At 46.9% G+C, this 18,458-nt stretch overlaps 1 protein-coding gene and 1 long non-coding RNA gene across 3 annotated transcripts in view; one reads left to right on the top strand and one right to left on the bottom strand.

Annotated features, from left to right (window-relative positions):
- Positions 1–11,305: 11,305 nt before the first annotated feature.
- LOC138844378 (uncharacterized) lies at positions 11,306–14,837 on the bottom strand. The gene is made up of 2 exons (XR_011380132.1): positions 14,727–14,837; positions 11,306–11,660 (listed from the first exon to the last, which is right to left on the bottom strand). It is a non-coding gene; the product is annotated as an uncharacterized lncRNA (long non-coding RNA).
- The window catches only part of PPM1H (protein phosphatase, Mg2+/Mn2+ dependent 1H), a 301,454-nt gene continuing 296,745 nt past the window's right edge, over positions 13,750–18,458 (top strand). The window contains exon 1 of one of the 2 annotated variants that reach the window (XM_051846392.2): positions 13,750–14,149. In XM_051846392.2, the coding sequence (XP_051702352.2) occupies positions 13,896–14,149 (254 nt within the window). In that variant the 5' untranslated portion in view covers positions 13,750–13,895. The remainder of the gene's footprint in view (positions 14,150–18,458) is intronic. The other variant, XM_002711306.5, reaches the window with a different exon arrangement.

Genomic DNA, 18,458 nt, shown 5'->3' with positions numbered 1-18,458 from the left:
CTGGGCTTGAAGTTGTGGGGACAGGTGCAGTCAGTTTGGGGAAAGAGGAAGGGAGAGGTGAGACATTGTATGAATCACCAGGAGGTTATAGGAGGAGTCCAGGAAAGGCCAATCTCCAAAGACAGTGTCTGGGGACAGAAACGGGTACAACCAGGGAGGAGCTTTGTAGGCAAATGTGCCTTGCTGTGTTAACTTTTGCTTTCTAACGTTTGGTTGCTTTCAACTGTACACTACATTGAGATTGTATGTCTTCCTCAGTAACCCAAGAACATTTCTTAAAAAGAAAAACAGCACAATGTCTGCTCGATCAAATATGAATACATATTTTTTTTTTCATCTGGTCATCAACAGGAAACTTTAAGAATTAAACAAACCCATGTAGTGGCAGCCATTGTTCTTTGTGATTCATAATAACCAAGAGTCTCTGCAACAGGCTAAAGTCTGCTTTGACCTGGCCACTAATAAACTCTACACACCAGCGATTCCTCCAGAGTGTTCTGACATTATGTAAATTTCTGTGGTCTCCAATTCAAAGGGACTCAGTGGTTATTTTAGTGGGTGATATAATCTCCCTTGGTCAAACAGGGTGCTTTTTCTTCTAACCAGCAAAGTGGTCTACCAGAGCCAGAGTGCTTTTTTTTTTTTTTTTTTTTTTTTTTTCTGTAGACAAACTGGTCCACCACACAGAGGTTTTGCTCGGCGGTCACAGTTCCTGGTCATTCCTCGAGCATGAGCATGAAGAGTTAATGAGTGTTGATTATGGTCTGGCGTCCCCGGCAACCTAACCCTGGAACTGGGCAGCTGACTAAGCAGTGCAGTCTTTCTTACTGACCCCCAAGCTGCAATAAACAAAGCAGCAGATACGGAATTCCAAAGGCAAGTGATTCTACTTAGAAAATTGTGAGACAGCAACCAGAGTAACAGAAAACTGAAAGAAGGAAAAACCCAACATTGGTTCACATGACCACCTCCACCCCTCAAAATGGACAATGTAACTGCAGCAAAGAGTGAGGTAGGAAATAATTTTTGGATTGTGATCTTTCCATTTATTTATTTATTTATTTATTTTGACAGGCAGAGTGGACAGTGAGAGAGAGAGACAGAGAGAAAGGTCTTCCTTTGCCGTTGGTTCACCCTCCAATGGCCACCGCGGCCGGCGCACCGCGCTGATCTGATGGCAGGAGCCAGGTACTTCTCCTGGTCTCCCATGGGGTGCAGGGCCCAAGGACTTGGGCCATCCTCCACTGCACTCTCTGGCCACAGCAGAGAGCTGGACTGGAAGAGGGGCAACCGGGACAGAATCCGGCGCCCCGACTGGGACTAGAACCCAGTGTGCTGGCGCCACAAGGCGGAGGATTAGCCTAGTGAGCCGCGGCGCCGGCCTCCTTTTATTTTTAAATTACATTTTATTTAATTATTTATTTGAAAGGCAGAGTGAGAAACAAAGAGAGAAAGAGAGAGAATGAATGCAGGTTCACTCCCCCAGATGCCCACAACACTTAGGCAGGGCCAGGCCCAAACCAGGAGCCAGGAACTCCTTCCAGGTCTCCCACATGGTTGGCAGACTTTGAACTATTGAGCCATCATCCAATGCCTCTGGGCACATTAGCAGAGAGCTGGAACTGGAGGTGGAGCTCAAATCCTGGCACTGTTATATGGATGTGGACATCCAAGGAATTGCTTAATCTGTTACACTGCACCTGCTGCCCCAGGATGTTGAACTTTTCTCACATAGAAAATAATCAAAATATAATTTCTGGAAACAAAACATCATCCTTTTTATGCTGAAACCACGGAAAAGGAATCGGTATTGTCTGATGAACAGAAAAATTGTAAAGAATTTTGTGAAAGGAAAAGCAGTCGATAATAGCATTAAATGGAGTCTTAACAAAGGAACTCCTTAAAATTACAAATATAAGGGTCCTTTAAAAATATAACATTTGTGCTTATATGCTTATTTGTTTAAAAAACTCATATTGGCAAAAAAAAAAGAAAATTTTTTTTCAAAATCCCTTCATCTTTCCACATCATATATAATAAGGACTAGTATAGAAAATGAAGTCAGAGTTAATATTTGCTCTGATATTCCATTACCAGGGAGTTGATCTTGGGCCAGCACTATGGCGCAGCAGGTTAACGCCTTGGCCTGAAGCACCGGCATCCCATATGGGCGCCGGTTAGAGTCCTGGCTACTGCTCTTCAAATCCAGCTCTCTGCTATAGCTTGAGATAGCAGTAGAAGATGGCCCAGGTCCTTGGGCCCCTGCACCCACGTGGGAGACCCAGAGGAAGCTCCTGGCTCCTGGCTTCGGATTGGCACAGCTCCAGCCGTTGCGGCCATCTGGGGAGAGTTGATCTGGTGAATAATGTCCTTAGACTTTTATATCTGCCAGGTACTGATCTTGCACTAGTAATGAGAACATTTTTAAAAATGTCAGGGACAAGCAGTTAAGACGCCGATTGAGATGCTCGGGTCCCATACTGGAGTGACTGAGTTTGAGTCCCAGGTCCAGCTCCTGACTCCAGCTTCCTGCTACTGTACACCCTCAAAGGCAGCAGAAGGTGGCTCAAGTAGTTGGGTCCCTGCCAAGCACACAGTAGACCTGGACTGAGTTCCTGTCTCCCGGCTTTGGCCCAGCCCTGGTCATTGTGGGCAGGCATTTAAGCAGTGATCTAGCAGATGTCTGTCACACCCTCTGTCTCCCAAATAATTATTTTAAGTTAAAAATAAATGTTCTGGCTGGCGCCGCGGCTCACTTGGCTAATCCTCCGCCTGCGGTGCTGGCGCACCAGGTTCTAGTCCCAGTTGGGGCACTGGATTCTGTCCAGGTTGCTCCTCTTCCAGTCCAGCTCTCTGCTGTGGCCCAGGAAGGCAGTGGGGAATGGCCCAAGTGCTTGGGCCCTGCACCCACATGGGAGACCAGAAGGAAGCACCTGGCTCCTGGCTTCAGATCAGCGCTGTGCACTGGCTGTAGCAGTCATTTGGGGGGTGAACCAATGGAAGGAAGACCTTTCTCTCTCTCTCTCTCCCTCTCTCTCTCACTAACTCTGCCTGTCAAAAAAATAAATAATTAAATAAAATAAATGTTCTGGGCCGGCACTATGGCTCACTTGGTTAATCCTCCGCCTGCGGCTCTGCCATCCCATATGGGTACCAGGTTCCAGTCCAGCTCTCTGCTGTGGCCTGGGAAGGCAGTGGAGGATGGCCCAGGTGCTTGGGCCCCTACACCCACATGGGAGACCAGGAGGAGGCATCTGGCTCCTGGCTTCGGATCTGCACAGTGCTGGCCGTAGCGGCCATTTGGGGGGTGAACCAATGGAAGGAAGATGTGGGGAGCAGCCCGGACTGGACTGAGTTACTGGAATTAGGACTTATTCTATGCATCTGCTCTCCCACAATATGGCGCTGGGAGAGAAGTAAACAGCTTCCGCGCAGCTGCCTCCAGTTCAACTAATAAACTGTAGGACTTGCTCCTGATTGGAGGAGAGCAGCGTACTCGGCGTGTGGGCAGCCGAGTTAGGATTGGCGGAGGAGGACTATAAAGGAGGAGAGAGACGGCATGCACCAGGAACATCTATGGGGAACATCTAAGGGGAACACCTGTGCAGCCCCCGAGAAGAGCCGGCCGGCGGTGTGCCGCTCCCCTGCGGAAGTGGGGAATGTGGCTAGGGGGAACTGCCCTTCCACGGAGGTGGAAGGGATAGTAGCCAACCCGGGAAGAACCAGCAGCAAACCCGGGGAGGGCCGAGCAGACGAAAGAACAGCGCAGGGTCCTGTGTCGTTCCTCCGCGAAGAGGGGGAGCGACATAATGGTGCCGTGACTCGGATGTGAAGCCTAGGCAGGTTTAGTGTCGTTCCTCCACGAAGAGGGGGAGCGACAGGAAGACCTTTTTCTCTGTCTCTCTCTCTCACTAACTCTACCTGTCAAATATAAATAAATAAATAAATGTTCTGATTTCCCATTACTTATTCTAAGAGATGATATCAGAGATACATAGATACATGTGACCTCAAGTTATTCATACAGATGGTCCCAGACCATGACGGCTCGATTTACAAAAATCATACTTAAATTTTGGATTTTTGATCTTAGCTGTGCATCAGCCACATGATCACAATGGGGGAAACAACTGATTCTCAAAGAGTATGCTGAACTGCTAAACTACGGTGTATAAAATGCATTTTCAAATTAGGATATTTCGTTTACAACATTGAGGTGTAACTCCATCATAAGCTGAGGAGCAACTGTATGTATTTTTAGGATGAATAAATTTTTACTCTTATTTTAGTCTTTACAATAAACAAGAGATGTTAACTGAATCCCCACTGAGGGACACGTACACTGTCTCACTCCACCCTGCTACTCAAATGCCTACAAAGACTTAATTCAATCAAAATAAAATACAAAACAAAAGCCACGTCCTACATGTAAAAAAAGAAAAAGATTTAATTCAGGGAAGCACTCTCTCTCTCTCTCTCAGCTCTCTTTCCAGGAAACACTTTTCATGGAGTGAGATGAAGAAGAAAGATGGACGAAATCCACGGTTTGTTTAGGAGACTTTTCTGGTAACTGAGACAGAAAGAAAAGGCAATGAAAGTTGCTAAAAGGTGAGACCAGGAATGCTGTGGTTTAAAGGGTGTCCCCAAAGTTCTTGTGCTGAAAATTTGATCCCCAATGGATACTGGGAGTGGGACTTTTAAGAGGAATTTAAGCAATGATGAAATAGGAGATGATCCCCTAAATCTACACCAAAATGGGGCCCTTTAGAGTTCCCCATAAGCGCCATCTGGGGTGCCACATATGCTACCAGAATTTGGAGTGCCATGCAATATCACCATATGCTTATAAATAAATCCCCAATATTAATAAGCCCGAGAGGATTCTTGCCTAATATTTAGAGAATTCTAAATACCGGCACAGATAAACGAGGCAGCATGGTACATTTTAGGCTTTTATTTAGTGAGAAAGATGCATAGGAGAGCGAGAGCTTTATTTAAGAGAGAGAGATAAATCGGGGTTCATACTGAGCACCAGGAACCAGCCACATGGAAGAGCATCTAGGCTAGGAAGCCTAGGGCAGGTGGCCTGAAGGCCACATGCCCTGGAGGTGCAGGGCCACAGCAAGCATGAGGCCAGGGAAAAGAGAGGGGTGGGACACACCGTGTCCCAGGCTTTTAACCCACTTCCAAAGGGGAGTGGTTAATTAACCTGATTGGCTGGTGGGCACCCAGGTGTGGCCACATAGGGGCATGGCGAAGGTATCAGGTAAGACGTGAGGTCACACAGGGGCATGGTGCAGGCGTGGTCTTCCAGCTCACAAACCTAATAAAGTTTAACCTATATGCCTGCCTACTTCAATGAGGGCTTCACCCTCACGAATGAATTAATGCCATTATCACTCCAGGGAGTAGGTTTTTTACTGGAATAGCTCCTCCCACCCCCGCCACCACACTCACGTGAGAACATCCATCATGTTACCGTGCAGCAACAAGGTTCTTCCCAGAAGTCAATGCCGTGACTGTGGACTTTCCAGCCTTGAGAACTATGAGTAATGAATGTCTTTTCCCTATACTTTATCCACTCCTTGGTATTGTGTTACAGCAGCAGAAAACAAACTCTCAGTAAAAATGCTCACCAACATCTAATAAATTTCTGTTAAGCACTTTATGTTATTTTAGGATATATGCCCTAACACAATAAATCACCAATTTCCAGGGAGTTTCTTCAGACTTCTCACCCCATTACATTTGAGAACAAGCCCAGATAGTCCTATAGAAAACTAACTTGGGTTTCAACCCTTGATAATTTCTGAAAATATTTTTCTACTGTTCTTATGAATAGCAAAACAATAAAAAACAAATGATTACTAGGCAAGGAAACTCCAGTCATTTTTGGACAGAAGCCACTAATGGGTAGTGTTCATGAAAACCACAATATTTATAAAAATTGATTATGAATTTCAAAATGAGTATTTAATGTCAGATATTGCCCACATATTTATTTATGCATTAGTAGAAGGCCAAAGGCTTTCATTACGGGAGCATTCAAAATACCATTATATTCAAATTTAAATCACAGTTTTGTCCAAATGTATTTAATTAAGCATGTTTTTAACACAGAGGCACCTGACTTAAATACTGAGGACATTTATATTGAATCTGGTAAACTCTCAGATTCCCCCAAATTAGGATTCTATGAATCCTGGCTTAGGGTTAATGAGCCTTTTACCTCCATCTTTTATTCTAGAAAGTATCACCAGAATTCCAATTTGGCCTTCAAATGAGACACTATTGTCCTTCCTTCTTTTCCACAGCCATTTATGCTTGCAACCTTTAGTTCATAAAGTATGGTAAATAGTACAGTTTTGAAGAAACAAAGAGAAATAGCCCCTGTTTTCATTGATTTTGCATTGCAGGAGTTATAACTATAACACAATGTGATGTGTCATCACTATTGGTCGAGTTGCGTAAAAGGGTTTTGGGGGTACAGAGAATGAAGCTCTGAACTGCTGAAATGATGTGGGGGTTATGAAAATCATAGGTGTTAGCCCCGCTCCTCTGCCGAGAGGGATGGGGGAAGGGCTTGTATCTTTTCTGGTAAAGTAGGACAACCTGTTCCCACAGCAGGGTTGGGGAAGGGGGAGGGGTGTCAGATTCCAGGAAGTAATCCTAAGGCTGAGATAAAGGGGCAAAGGGAGGAAGGGAAGATTAACCTAGGACTAGGAAAGAAACCAGGGGCCAGGTTACCAAGCTCATGCTGAGAATTTTAACCAGTTGGGCAACTGAGCTTAAAATTGGGAAGGCAGTAACCACACCAGGTGCTCCTTCCTGAAAGCTACTTTTAACTGTTCTCTGGAAGATGGTTCCACCTGGACATCAGCAAGAAGAGTCAGCCATCAGAGTATGATAATGAGCATCTGAGCAACTAGGTGTGGAACAGACTGGGAGATAGGCCTGGAAGGTTTTGGAAGACAGAATCAACAAAACTGGTTGTCAGGGGCCAGAGTTGTGGCGAACAATGTTAAGCCACTGTTTGATATGCTGGTATCCCATTCTGTAGTGCTGGTTCAAGTCCCTGCCACTCCATATTGAACCCAACTACCTGCTAATGCACCTGGGAAGGCAGCAGAAGATGGACTAAGTACTTGGGTCCCCACCACTCACATGGGAGACCCAAATGGTGTTTCTGGCTCCTGGTTTCAGCCTGGCCCAGCCTTGGCTGCTGCCACCCTTTGGGGAGTGAATCAGCAGATGGGAGATCGATCTTTCTTTCTCTAGCTCTGCCTTTAAAATAAAATAAAATAAAAAAATTTAAAAAGAAAACTGGTTGAGACAGACTGGATATGTGAAGATGAGATTGGAGAGGGATGGAGAATTTCCAGATTGGATACTATACTATCAGAGGAGCATTTTGGAAGGTAAGGAATTCTATTTGGGACATGTTGAATTTCAGGTGCCTGTGGGGATATACTCATACAAGTGGAGAATTTGGAACCAAATTAAAACCTTATGATGCCTCCAGGCATTGAAAGATTATATCTACTGCTCTGGTTCCAGCAATTATACTAAAAACAATACAAAACCATGCAAATAATGGAAGGTGAGGGACTTACTTGAAAGCTCAGAGTTCTCATAAAGTTTATTTTGAGCTTCAACAGATGCAGAAAGAAGCCTTCCCAAAACTTCCCTTATCTGACCAAAAGTAGTAACTTCTGGGAAAAGAGCCTAAAAATGGCCTTCAGGATATGTTACCCCAACATAGGGCAACCTGGCTTCTGAGGGACTCGCAGAAGCAGGACGCCTTCTCTGGCCTCCTCCCCTGAAGTAAGCCACTGTCTGACCTTCCTCTGAAGCAGAATAGAGACCTCATCCCAGCGGTGCCCTCCCTGTCCCCCAAGGAAGGGAGCATCCTTGTCTCAGAAGACACAGGCACCCAGAGAAGAAACTGAACCAACAGGACTTGCTGGATCCCCACCGCCCTCCCCCTTGTTACTACCCCTCCGTCCAAGTGTCCTCTACAGCTGTCCATTTCACCAAACCCAGCATAAAATACACAGGTGGCCCTGTTTCTATCGTCATTTCTGAAGGCTCCTGTGCCACTTAAAGCTTAAGTTAAATCAAATAGTATGCTTTCCTCTTGTTATTCTGTCTTTTGTTAGAGGGACGAAACTCACGGACATAGTGCTGGGTTAAGCAAAAAATCACTTCTCTCCTATGCGACCATAAATCCCGTGTGAGGGAGAAAAACTATTTAACTGCTATTTGAATTGGTCCTCACTGAGCACACCTGCATGTAGGTGCATTTCACACATAACTAAACTCTTCTCTCTTGCTAATCCGTCTTCATGTTTTTCAGTTTAGTTTACAAGTCACCATATTCTGAATGTTAGATGGTAGAGGAAAAGTTTTTACCTTCCCTATAAAGGTTAAGAATGCTGTGTGTGTTTTTTTTTTGTTTTGTTTTGTTTTTTTTTTCAGTGAGCACTCTGGAACCTTTAAAAAAAAATTGCCTGGGAGCCAGCATTGCACCCAAGATGGTTAAGCTGCCACCTGTAACACTGGCATACCATATGGTAGCCAGTTCAAGTCCCTGCTACTTCACTTCTGACCCAGCTCCCTGCTAATGTTCCCTTGAAAGCAGTGGAGGATGGCTCAAATATTTTGGGCCCCAGCCACCCATGTGGGAGACCCAGAAGAACCTCTGGCTCCAAGCTTTGGATGGCCCAGCCCCAGATATTGTGGCCATTTGGGGAGTGAACCAGCAGATGGAAAACCTCTCTCTCTGTCTCTCCCTTTCTCTCTCTTTGTAACTTTGCTTTTCAGGTAAACAAATCTTTAAAAAAAATTACCTGTGTCAAAATCACGTTGTAGGGGCTAGTGCTGCGGTGAAGTGGGTAAAACTGCCCACCACCTGTAGTGCCGATTTGAGTCCTGGCTGCTCTACTTCTGATCCAGCTCTTTGCTATGGCCTGGGAAAACAGTAGAAGATGGCCCAAGACCTTGAGCCCATGCTTCCAGGTGGGAGACCTGGATGAAGTTCCTGGCTCCTGGCTTCGGATCAATGCAGTTCCAGATGTTATAGCCATCTGGGGGAGTGAACCAGTGGATGGAAGACCTCTCTCTCTGTGTAGCTCTGCCTGTCAAATAAATAAATCTTTTTAAAAAAATCACACTGTATCCCATGAATATATATAATTATTATATATCCCCTAAAATCATAAAGTGAAAAAAATATTATAAAAATGTGGTTGTTTAAATATATATTATGTATTTATAACTATATAATAAATGTTAATTTATATAAACATTTAAATGAATATAAATAAGTTTATATAATTTATATATTATGTATTTACATAATTTTTCTGCCCCTGCTTGGCACATGACAAAGACATGTGCATTGGCAGACTGTCTGTTGGGACATGATCAGGAGGCAGTCATCGAACCTACTTCCTTCTTTTCCTCTTCCTTTTTCTATATGCTAAAGAATTCACATATCTGCCCACAGCAAATGTACTCAGGGTTCTACATTAACACAAGCCCACAGAAAGGAAACAGAACAGTTCCCGAACAGAGCCAACTCATGAGTCTCATTTATCTCGCTCTACATCCATTTAGAGTCAGAGCAAGTGTGTCGCTGGTTATTTTCTAATTTGACATATTTCCTGTACTTTCATGACTGCCTGTGCACTAAATACATGGGACAGTTCTCCTGTATGCCAGTTGTTCTTACATGGTTTGTATCTGAGTCAGCTGGAGGACTTGGTTAGCTAGATTGGTGGATCCAACCCCAGGGACTAAACGAATCCCAGAGAACTTACTTTTCTTTTTTTTTTTTTTTTTTTTTTTTTTTTTTTTTTTTTTTTTTTGACAGGCAGAGTGGACAGTGAGAGAGAGACAGAGAGAGAAAGGTCTTCCTTTTGCCGTTGGTTCACTCTCCAATGGCCGCCGCTGCAGCCGGCGCACCGCGCTGATCCTGGCAGGAGCCAGGAGCCAGGTGCTTTTTCCTGGTCTCCCATGGGGTGCAGGGCCCAAGCACCTGGGCCATCCTCCACTGCACTCCCTGGCCATAGCAGAGAGCTGGCCTGGAAGAGGGGCAACCGGGACAGAATCCGGCGCCCCAACCGGGACTAGAACCCGGTGTGCCGGCGCCGCAAGGTGGAGGATTAGCCTATTGAGCCACGGCGCCGGCTAGAACTTACTTTTCTAAACAAGTTTCCAGGTGATCCTACTACTGCAGGTGAGAGGGGTTGAACTGGATATGCCAATTTTCCATAGCCAAAGCAATTATAAGAGAATTGAGACAATTACCTAGTAATATCAAGACAATTTTTTTTTCACTAAAGGAAATATAAGAACTTATTAAAAATGGGATGTGCTAACAATAAAGGCATAACTGAGGAGGGGGTGTCCTGCTTTTGAATAAAATATGAGATTATTTGCTATGGCACTGCTTTGTTTTGGCTTTGGAAGACAACCTCAAAATATTCATAGGCAAGCACAGAAAAATCTCTCTAAACTGAATCAAATACAGGTGATGACAAAAAGGAGAAAGTAATTTTGCATTTCAACACACTCTAGATAGCTGTCAGGTACACAGGCTTAGAGCAACACTGATCCTTTGACAGAATACAAAGTGATGGGAGTATATAGTTCGTGTAATTTGCTACACAAAAGTTAGAGGTTAATCTCTTGGTTCATGAGGAAATTGTTATTTATAAATAAATGGTTTATTTACTATGGGGAAATATCAATCCCTCTCAACAAGAGAGAGGAATGAAAGCCTGTATTCTTTCACATCCAAGTAAGATGGTCAGTGCAGACCTGCACAAGGAACACGAAATCCTGGCTGGTTAAATGATAGGTAAGGGGAGGAACAGGATACAGATCCTATTGCAAACATTCCAGAAAAAGAAAGGCCAATATTTAACCAATGTTACCCTTGATGAAGCACATTCATCAGTTTTTTGAAGACTTTTTTTCCAGCTTGTTTGACATGTTATTATTGCAAGTATTCACATTTTAGCTTTAGCAAGAAATGCAATTGCTGTATTCTACGTGTTTCTTTAGTTTCATCAGTGCCCCCAAGATAATTTTCTGACAATACTTTGGATGAAGAAAACAAAATATACTTCTTCCATAAATGATGCCAGGAAAACTAGATACCTATCCATGGGCAGAAGGTTGTGCTTTGACCAGCAGCCCCTCCATCCCTCAGCCAAAACCAGTATCAACTCAAAATGGAACAGATACCAAAATGCAAGATGAAACAAATAGAAAAAAAATAGGGAAAACAATTCAGGTGTTTTTTTTTTTTTTATTTTTTAAGATTGATTTATTTGAAGGGCAGAGTTACAGAGAGGCAGAGAGAGAGAGAGAGAGAGAGAGGTCGTCCATCTGCTGGTTCACTCCCTAGATGACCGCAATGGCCGGAGTTGCGCTGATCCGAAGCCAGGAGCCAGGATCTTCTTCTGGGACTCCCACGTGGGTGCAGGGGCCCAAGGACTTGGGCCATCTTCTACTGCTTTCCCAGGCCATAGCAGAGAGCTGTGGAGCAGCCGGGACTCAAACCTGCACCCATATGGGATGCCGGCACTGCAGGTGGTGGTTTTACCCACTATGCCACAGTGCCAGCCCCTCAATTTTTTTTAGACAAGACTCTAAAAGCAAAAATAGAGAAATAGGATTACAGCAAACTAAGACACTTCTGCACAGCATAGGACACAATCAACAAAGTGAAGAGACAGTCCATGGAATGGGAGAAAATATTTCCAAACTACTAGTGTTACAAAGGATAAATACTCAGGATATACCAAGAACTCAAAAAAAAAAAAAAAAAAAAAGAAAGAAAGAAAGAAAGAAAGAAACTCAACAACACCAAAAATCCAATTTTAAAAGAGCAAATGATTTGAATAGACATTTCTACAAAGAAGCAATCCAAATAACAAATATTGAAAAAATGTTCAATACATTAACATTAAGGAAATGCAAATCAAAACCACAATGAGATGGCATCTCATGACAGTTAGCATGGCCATTATAAAAAACTAACAAATGCTGGCAAGGATGTGGAGAAAAAGGTACCATTATACACTGTCACTAGGAATGCACATTAATACAACCATTATGGGAAGCAGAATGGAGGGTCCCCAAATAGCTTAAGGTAGATTCGCCACATGACCCAGCTATCCCAGTTTGGGATATATATATATATATATATATATATAAAATCCAAAAGAAATGAAATCAGCGTATTCAAGAATTATCTGCACTCCTATGTTCATTTCTGCATTATTCAGTAAGTCAAGATAAGGACTCAATCTAGGTACCCATCAATGATGTATGGATAAAGAAAACGTGGTGTTTATAGGCAATGGAATATTATTCAGCCATAAAAAGAATGAAATCCTGTCACATGCAGCAAAATGGATGGTGGTCAAAAACATGGTGATAACTGAAATAAGCTAGACCCAGAGAGATAAATGTTTACTACTATACCAGTGGAAGGCTTTAAAAAAAAGCCTTAAGAGTAGTTAGCACAAGAAGCTGGAGAGGGTAGAGATGGAGGGAGGTTGAATAACAGGGACTAAAGCCACAGAAAGGAAGAAGAGATACATTCTAGAATGTGACTACGGCTCACAAGAGCTTACTGTATATTTTTAAAGAACTAAGAGGATCCCGAAGACTGATCATAAGTAAGGAAATGGAAATGCTAATGATCTGATTTGATGAGTTCATGATGCATAGGTGTGTTGAAAGCTTACCTGTACCCCATAAAAACGTACAAATATCACTTGGTAACAGAAAATGAAGAGGAAGAAAATACATCTGTGCTAATACTTTTGTTGCTATCTTGGAGGAAAATGCCTGTACACATTTATTACATAATTGAGTGCGGCTGAAGAATGCTCACGTCTTATCTTTTAGACACCTTTTGTCTTCTTCACTAGTAGGCTTACTGTGGGTTCGAAGCAGGGTTTGCTCCACGGACAATGATGCATGTGACAATAATGGGAGAAAAGGTGATTCTACAAATGCCTAGGGAATATCTTGTAATGATTTTTTTTTTTTTTTGGTTCAGTGTGGAGTTTACTTGTTTAACCTTTAAAAAAGTTTCTCACACCAGGTGGATTCGCTTATTTTCCCTACAAGATTGGGAGCTGTCCCACACTGGCTGCACCTGTGTCCCCTTGCCCCTCCAGCTCCCGAAGTTTCCCTTCGCTGGGACCAAGGCGGCATTCCTGCAGGCATGAGTTCCTCCACCGGCTCTTCCCGGCTGGCTGCCGGGTTCCACGTGACAGCCCCTAACACCTGCACCGCCACCAGCTCACAGCGCCCTCATCCCCTCTGCCAGGGACCGACCCTGCCGGGCACCCCCACCCCTGGGAGGTCACGGTCCGGGTGCTAGGGGAGGAGCCGAGCCGCGGCCGCCGCAGCAGCCCGAGCCCTCGCCGCCGGATCATCACATGACTCGACGGCGGCGGTAGCCGTGGCAGCAGCCGCGGCGGCTCCACGGGCTCGCCGTGTAGGCTCAGCCCGGCGCACGCAGGAGCGGAGCGCAGGGGGCGGGGAAGGGACCTGCTGCAGCTGCGGCTCCCCGGCCGCTGCCGGAGCGCGCCGAGTCTTCCCCGGCCCTGCCGGCGCGCTCCGTGCCGCTCGGTTGCGGAAGTGTACCCGGGGGAGGCGGCGGCGGCGGCGGCAGCGCGGCGTAGGGGAGGCCGGCCCTCGGCCCCCTGCAGCAGCACTAAGCTCCGGGAGCCGCGCGCTGCGCGCCCCAGCACCCCAGCGGCCCGAGCGCCCGGCGCCCACCGCAGCCTGCATGCCCCGCGCTGCGCCTCGCCCGGCCGCCGCCGCCGCCCCCTGCTTGCACCGCTGCTGCCGGGCGCCGGAGTAATATGCTCACTCGAGTGAAATCTGCCGTGGCCAATTTCATGGGCGGCATCATGGCTGGCAGCTCCGGCTCCGAGCACGGCGGCAGCGGCGGCGGCGGCTGCGGAGGCTCGGACCTGCCCCTGCGCTTCCCCTACGGGCGGCCGGAGTTCCTGGGGCTGTCTCAGGACGAGGTGGAGTGCAGCGCCGACCACATCGCCCGCCCCATCCTCATCCTCAAGGAGACCCGGCGGCTGCCCTGGGCCACCGGCTACGCAGAGTGAGTGCGGCGACTTCGGCGGGCACCCTGCGCTCTCCGCGGCCCTTCCCTGCCTGCCGTCCCCGGGGCACCCCGCCGGCCAGGCCTCCGCGGACACCTCTCGACCCGCTCCGGCCATTTCCCCTTTCTCCCTGCTCCCCCTTCCCCCAGCCCCAAGGACGCGGCGCCTGGAGCTCCGGTGGGGCGGGAGCGGCCAGGGCGGCGCTGACGGACCGTGGGAAAGCCGGGGTGGGACGGCTCTGTGCACCTGGGGGGAAAGTGGGTGCAGCGGCTCTGCTTAAGTTTCAAACAGTAGAGGAACCTCGATTCTGCGCTCGCACCCTCTGGAAAACCCTGCGCACCCCGCGTGGGGACTTGGTGGGGCAGAGGCTTGGGAGAGCCGCGGCCGCCCCGGGGACGGTGTTAGGTCCCCGGACGAGGGCGACCGCGCGCCGCTGTGCGTTTCCCGAGCTGTCGGGGTCTCTGCCGGTAGCCGGTCGGTCGCTGTGCCGCTCCGCTAGCGGGGAGGAAAACGGTGCGCGTCCCATAGACGCCCACACTGTGTCCCTCCCTGGTCCCCGGGGAGGGGGAAACTTACTTCAAGTGTCTAATAGAGCATTTCGGTAATCGGCTTGGGCGATTAAGTGAGCGTCTGGGTGCTCTGCTATGTCAGAAGCGGCTGAGTTGGGCTGACGACGCGGGGTGAGACGGGGATAGGCGAGAGGGAGGCTCCTGTTGCCCTTCCCCCACGCACGGCGCCTTCTCCATTGACTGCTAATGACCCTCTTGTGAATGGTAGGATAAGTAACGTCCCCTCCCTCTGGTCTCCTAGGTCAGCTTTGTGAAACGGGAACAACACGACGGGGGAGTTTAGGCCTGAGTTCCGAGGCTAATGATGACCCCGTGGGTGCCAGAGTGCGTGCACAGCCCCGGCACCTGGCGCACCTGCCCGTTTTCCTTTAACCCGGTCGCCTGGATAATCTTGGCCCTCCCCTCCCGTGCATGGCGTCGCTCGCTGATTGGCTCATCAGGGAACCAATCCGCTCTCCCGACGCCCGGGCGCCTCGATGCTGACCCGGTTCTGGTGGCCCGGATACCCCGGGGCAGGCCTGGCTCCTCACGCTCCGGGTTCTGGTGCGAGAGGTGGGAGTCGTGTGTAGAAATAAAAAAGTGCATAACGAAGGTAGAGGACTGGCGTGTGGCCGGTGGTGGGAAGACAGGGGACGCGCGGTGGAAGCCAAGACAGGGAACATGAACGCCTAATAAAAGACAGGTGTGGAAGGTACAAGATAACACTGTGACTCTCGGGAGAAAGCCAACGCCAAAACAAACGCACCTGGAAGGAAGGACCTAAAGGAGGAGGGGAAAAATGCCTGCCCGAACACACCAACCGCCGAAGTAACAAAACTGTTTAAAAATCCATTTGGACTCTTCGCAAGACAGAGCAACTTGGAGAGGCCTACTGCAGGGAGGGGCCCTTGTGCCTGCTAGCACCTGCGTGGTAGGGGCCTACTGTCACCCACGCAGTGGGTTTCTCAGGGCAAGAGCCAGACAAGGGCAGGCAGCTAGCGAGGGAGAGGAAGGGAGATGTTAGAACACGGGGGATGGAAGCGACTTGGACACAGTGCAGAAGAAAGCCTGGGGTGGACATGGAGGGAGAGAGGGACGGCCAGGGCGGCCAGGCCGATGGCAGAGTGGGTGCCTGTGGCGGGCGCGGGCTGTGTGCACGCACCGTGAAGAACGCGAGGGAATCTGAAATGACGCATGGAGGACAGAGGGCGCTGGCCGGGCTCGCTCTCTTGCTCTCCAGGCCTGCGATTCCTCGTCTTTTCCTAGACTGAGAACACGAAGCATGTTCATTTTGAAGGATAGAGAGGCCACTGTCAAGTTGAAATGTTTAGATGCTAACAGCAGTGTGTGAATTCAAGCCAAGAGCTGCATAAAAATGCCAGTTTTCTGCCTATGGTGCCTCACTCCCTGGGAGTAGTGACAGGTCGCTGGGTGGTGAGCGCTTTTCCACGCTTCTTTGGATGTACCTGCAGATACACACCATGTATTTCTTTTTTCTTCCTCCATGGAAACATACTAAGCATATTATTCTGCAGCGTTTCTGCAAAAACACATCACAGACATTAGTCAAGTGCATACATTAGAGTGACCTCATTCTTTTAAAATATGTGTGTAATATTAATAGCTGCCAACAGTGTTTATTCTTTGTTTCCAAGTTGATGTTGTATCATGTGAGTCTCCAAGAGGTGGGTGCTGTCATTTCTACTTGATCCCTGAGGATGCCATTACCTAGTGAGTAGTTAAGCGCCTTGCTCAGGGTCAGACAGCCTTCTTGGAACTTTTGAGCCCAAGCAGGCTGACTCCAGGACCCACAACACCAGACTTCCTCTCTGTAGCATAGTAAAGTATGGTGCATCCATCTGTTCGCAATGTTAGCCACTAAGCTTGTCTTGCCACTTTGCCACACTCCTGTTCTTCTCCAGTGTTGTACTGCATCTCTTCATCAAACCTTGAACAGTAGTTTATCTTCCTGCAGAAATGTCCTAAGTGATCAAAATGGCCAGAATAGGAAAGGGACAAGAGAGACAAGTAGGAGCTGTGGCTATGATCAGCAGGTGCCTTTCCTATGGGGTCTACTGGGTGGAGAAAACTGTTGTCTTTTGTTGCAGTGAGTACCTGAGAGGAGTAGAACAGGGAGGACAATTGCTCGCACAGTAGAGATAAGAAGGGGTCCAGGGAGTGAAGGCCTGCATCAGAAATGGTTTACTTCTCTAGAAAGTGGGTACCATCCCAAGCCTTTTGTGGGAGGAAGAAGTGGAACCACTTGGTCATTGATGGAGAGAGCAGAGTTGATCTTTAGGGTTGATGACACTCTTGGGTGGCAGAAAAATGGAGGGGAAGAGCCCTACTTTTTGCAAACATTGTTAACTCTCTTTAAAAGGAGATACTTTGTAGATTACAGAAGGAGAGAATTAGCTATATTCGATCCCTGTAAGATTCGGAGATGTGGAAGCTGAAAGACCCTCGTTCATTGTTTCATTATTTATTGGCATTATGCTAATAGACTGTCCTGGCACCCCACAGTCTATTTTGGTAGAGAAGTTTAGGCACTTGACTGAGAAGTGTTTGCAAAGTTGTGCCTCTCTGTAAAACATTGCAGTCACAGAGGATGTTATCCACTCAACTAAAATCTTTCCAGAAACATGCATTAGCAAGTTACGGTTTAAGTTTGGTCTCGAAGTCCTAGACCGCCTGTGAGATCTGCTCTGAGAGCCCCTGGGAAGCAGCAGTCTGACCCGGAGAGTCTGAGGATGGCTACTTCCTTCTGTTTCCTCAAGTTTCAGCGGAGCCCTGGAGGTCAGTGCATTTTTGAACGACCTAGGAACCTATTTTGACATTTATTTCTCTTCCTGACCTACTTGCCCTATTTTTCTCCCATTCATGCGTGAGCAGTTGGACCTAGAGATGCGAGAGAATGTGGAATTTGAGCCTCCAGCTACAGCAATAAAGATTAAAGAATGCTAGTTCTTTAAGCAACACTATTCTGTATGTTAATCCATCATATTCAAGTTTGTCAGTGATAAATTTCTTGTAGAGAAAAAATAAATAATAATTGTATCATAACTTGACTTCAGTTACAGCCATCACTGTAAAATTATTTTTTTCTATTACCTTTCTCATAAAATACCCCTGGATGGGGGTTAAAAAGAAAAACAGAGTTTCTGTTAAATTTACACAGTAAATAAGTTCTTTGTGTCTCATAGAGTGAAATTGTGAAATTTTTCATGAAATAACTATTTAAATTTAGCAAATGCAAACAGCCTACAAGTATTTGGATTTGTTTTGGAGTCTGTAGGCCGTTCTGTCTCCCTAGCCATTGGCACTGAATACCAACTGCCAGTACATGGCGTTGGGTGACTGTGCAGTGGTGCTGACAGAGAAAGTGCTGTTTCTCTCCTGCCCAAAAGTGCAGAAGTCCCTTGGCGCTGCTTTTTCCCTTCTGACCTCTGCTGGCACACCCACCCCTCTGACAGACCCCTCTTTGCAAAGTGCCTACGTGGGTGCTTCCTGTTTGATTTTCTGCAGTGAAGAACTGTAAGGTTCTCTACTGGAAAGAAACAGATGGGGGGGGGGGGTGTCTCATTTAACAGAGCTCTTTATAGTACTTAGGTGCAGAGGAGATCAAGTCTTAAGTAGCCTGAGCCATTTCACCTGCCCTTCTGGAAACTTGCACAAGATACTAATTTCCTGTTTTAAAGCAGGCAACTAAGCAGCTTTCCCCCACTGTTTTCAAATGTCCCATTTTAATGACGTTGTCTCC

The sequence above is a fragment of the Oryctolagus cuniculus genome, chromosome 11, assembly GCF_964237555.1.
Source record: "Oryctolagus cuniculus chromosome 11, mOryCun1.1, whole genome shotgun sequence".
NCBI classification, from domain to species: Eukaryota; Metazoa; Chordata; class Mammalia; order Lagomorpha; family Leporidae; genus Oryctolagus; species Oryctolagus cuniculus.
Note: the sequence above shows the minus strand (reverse complement) of the source record. Positions and strands in the feature narration are given on the sequence as shown.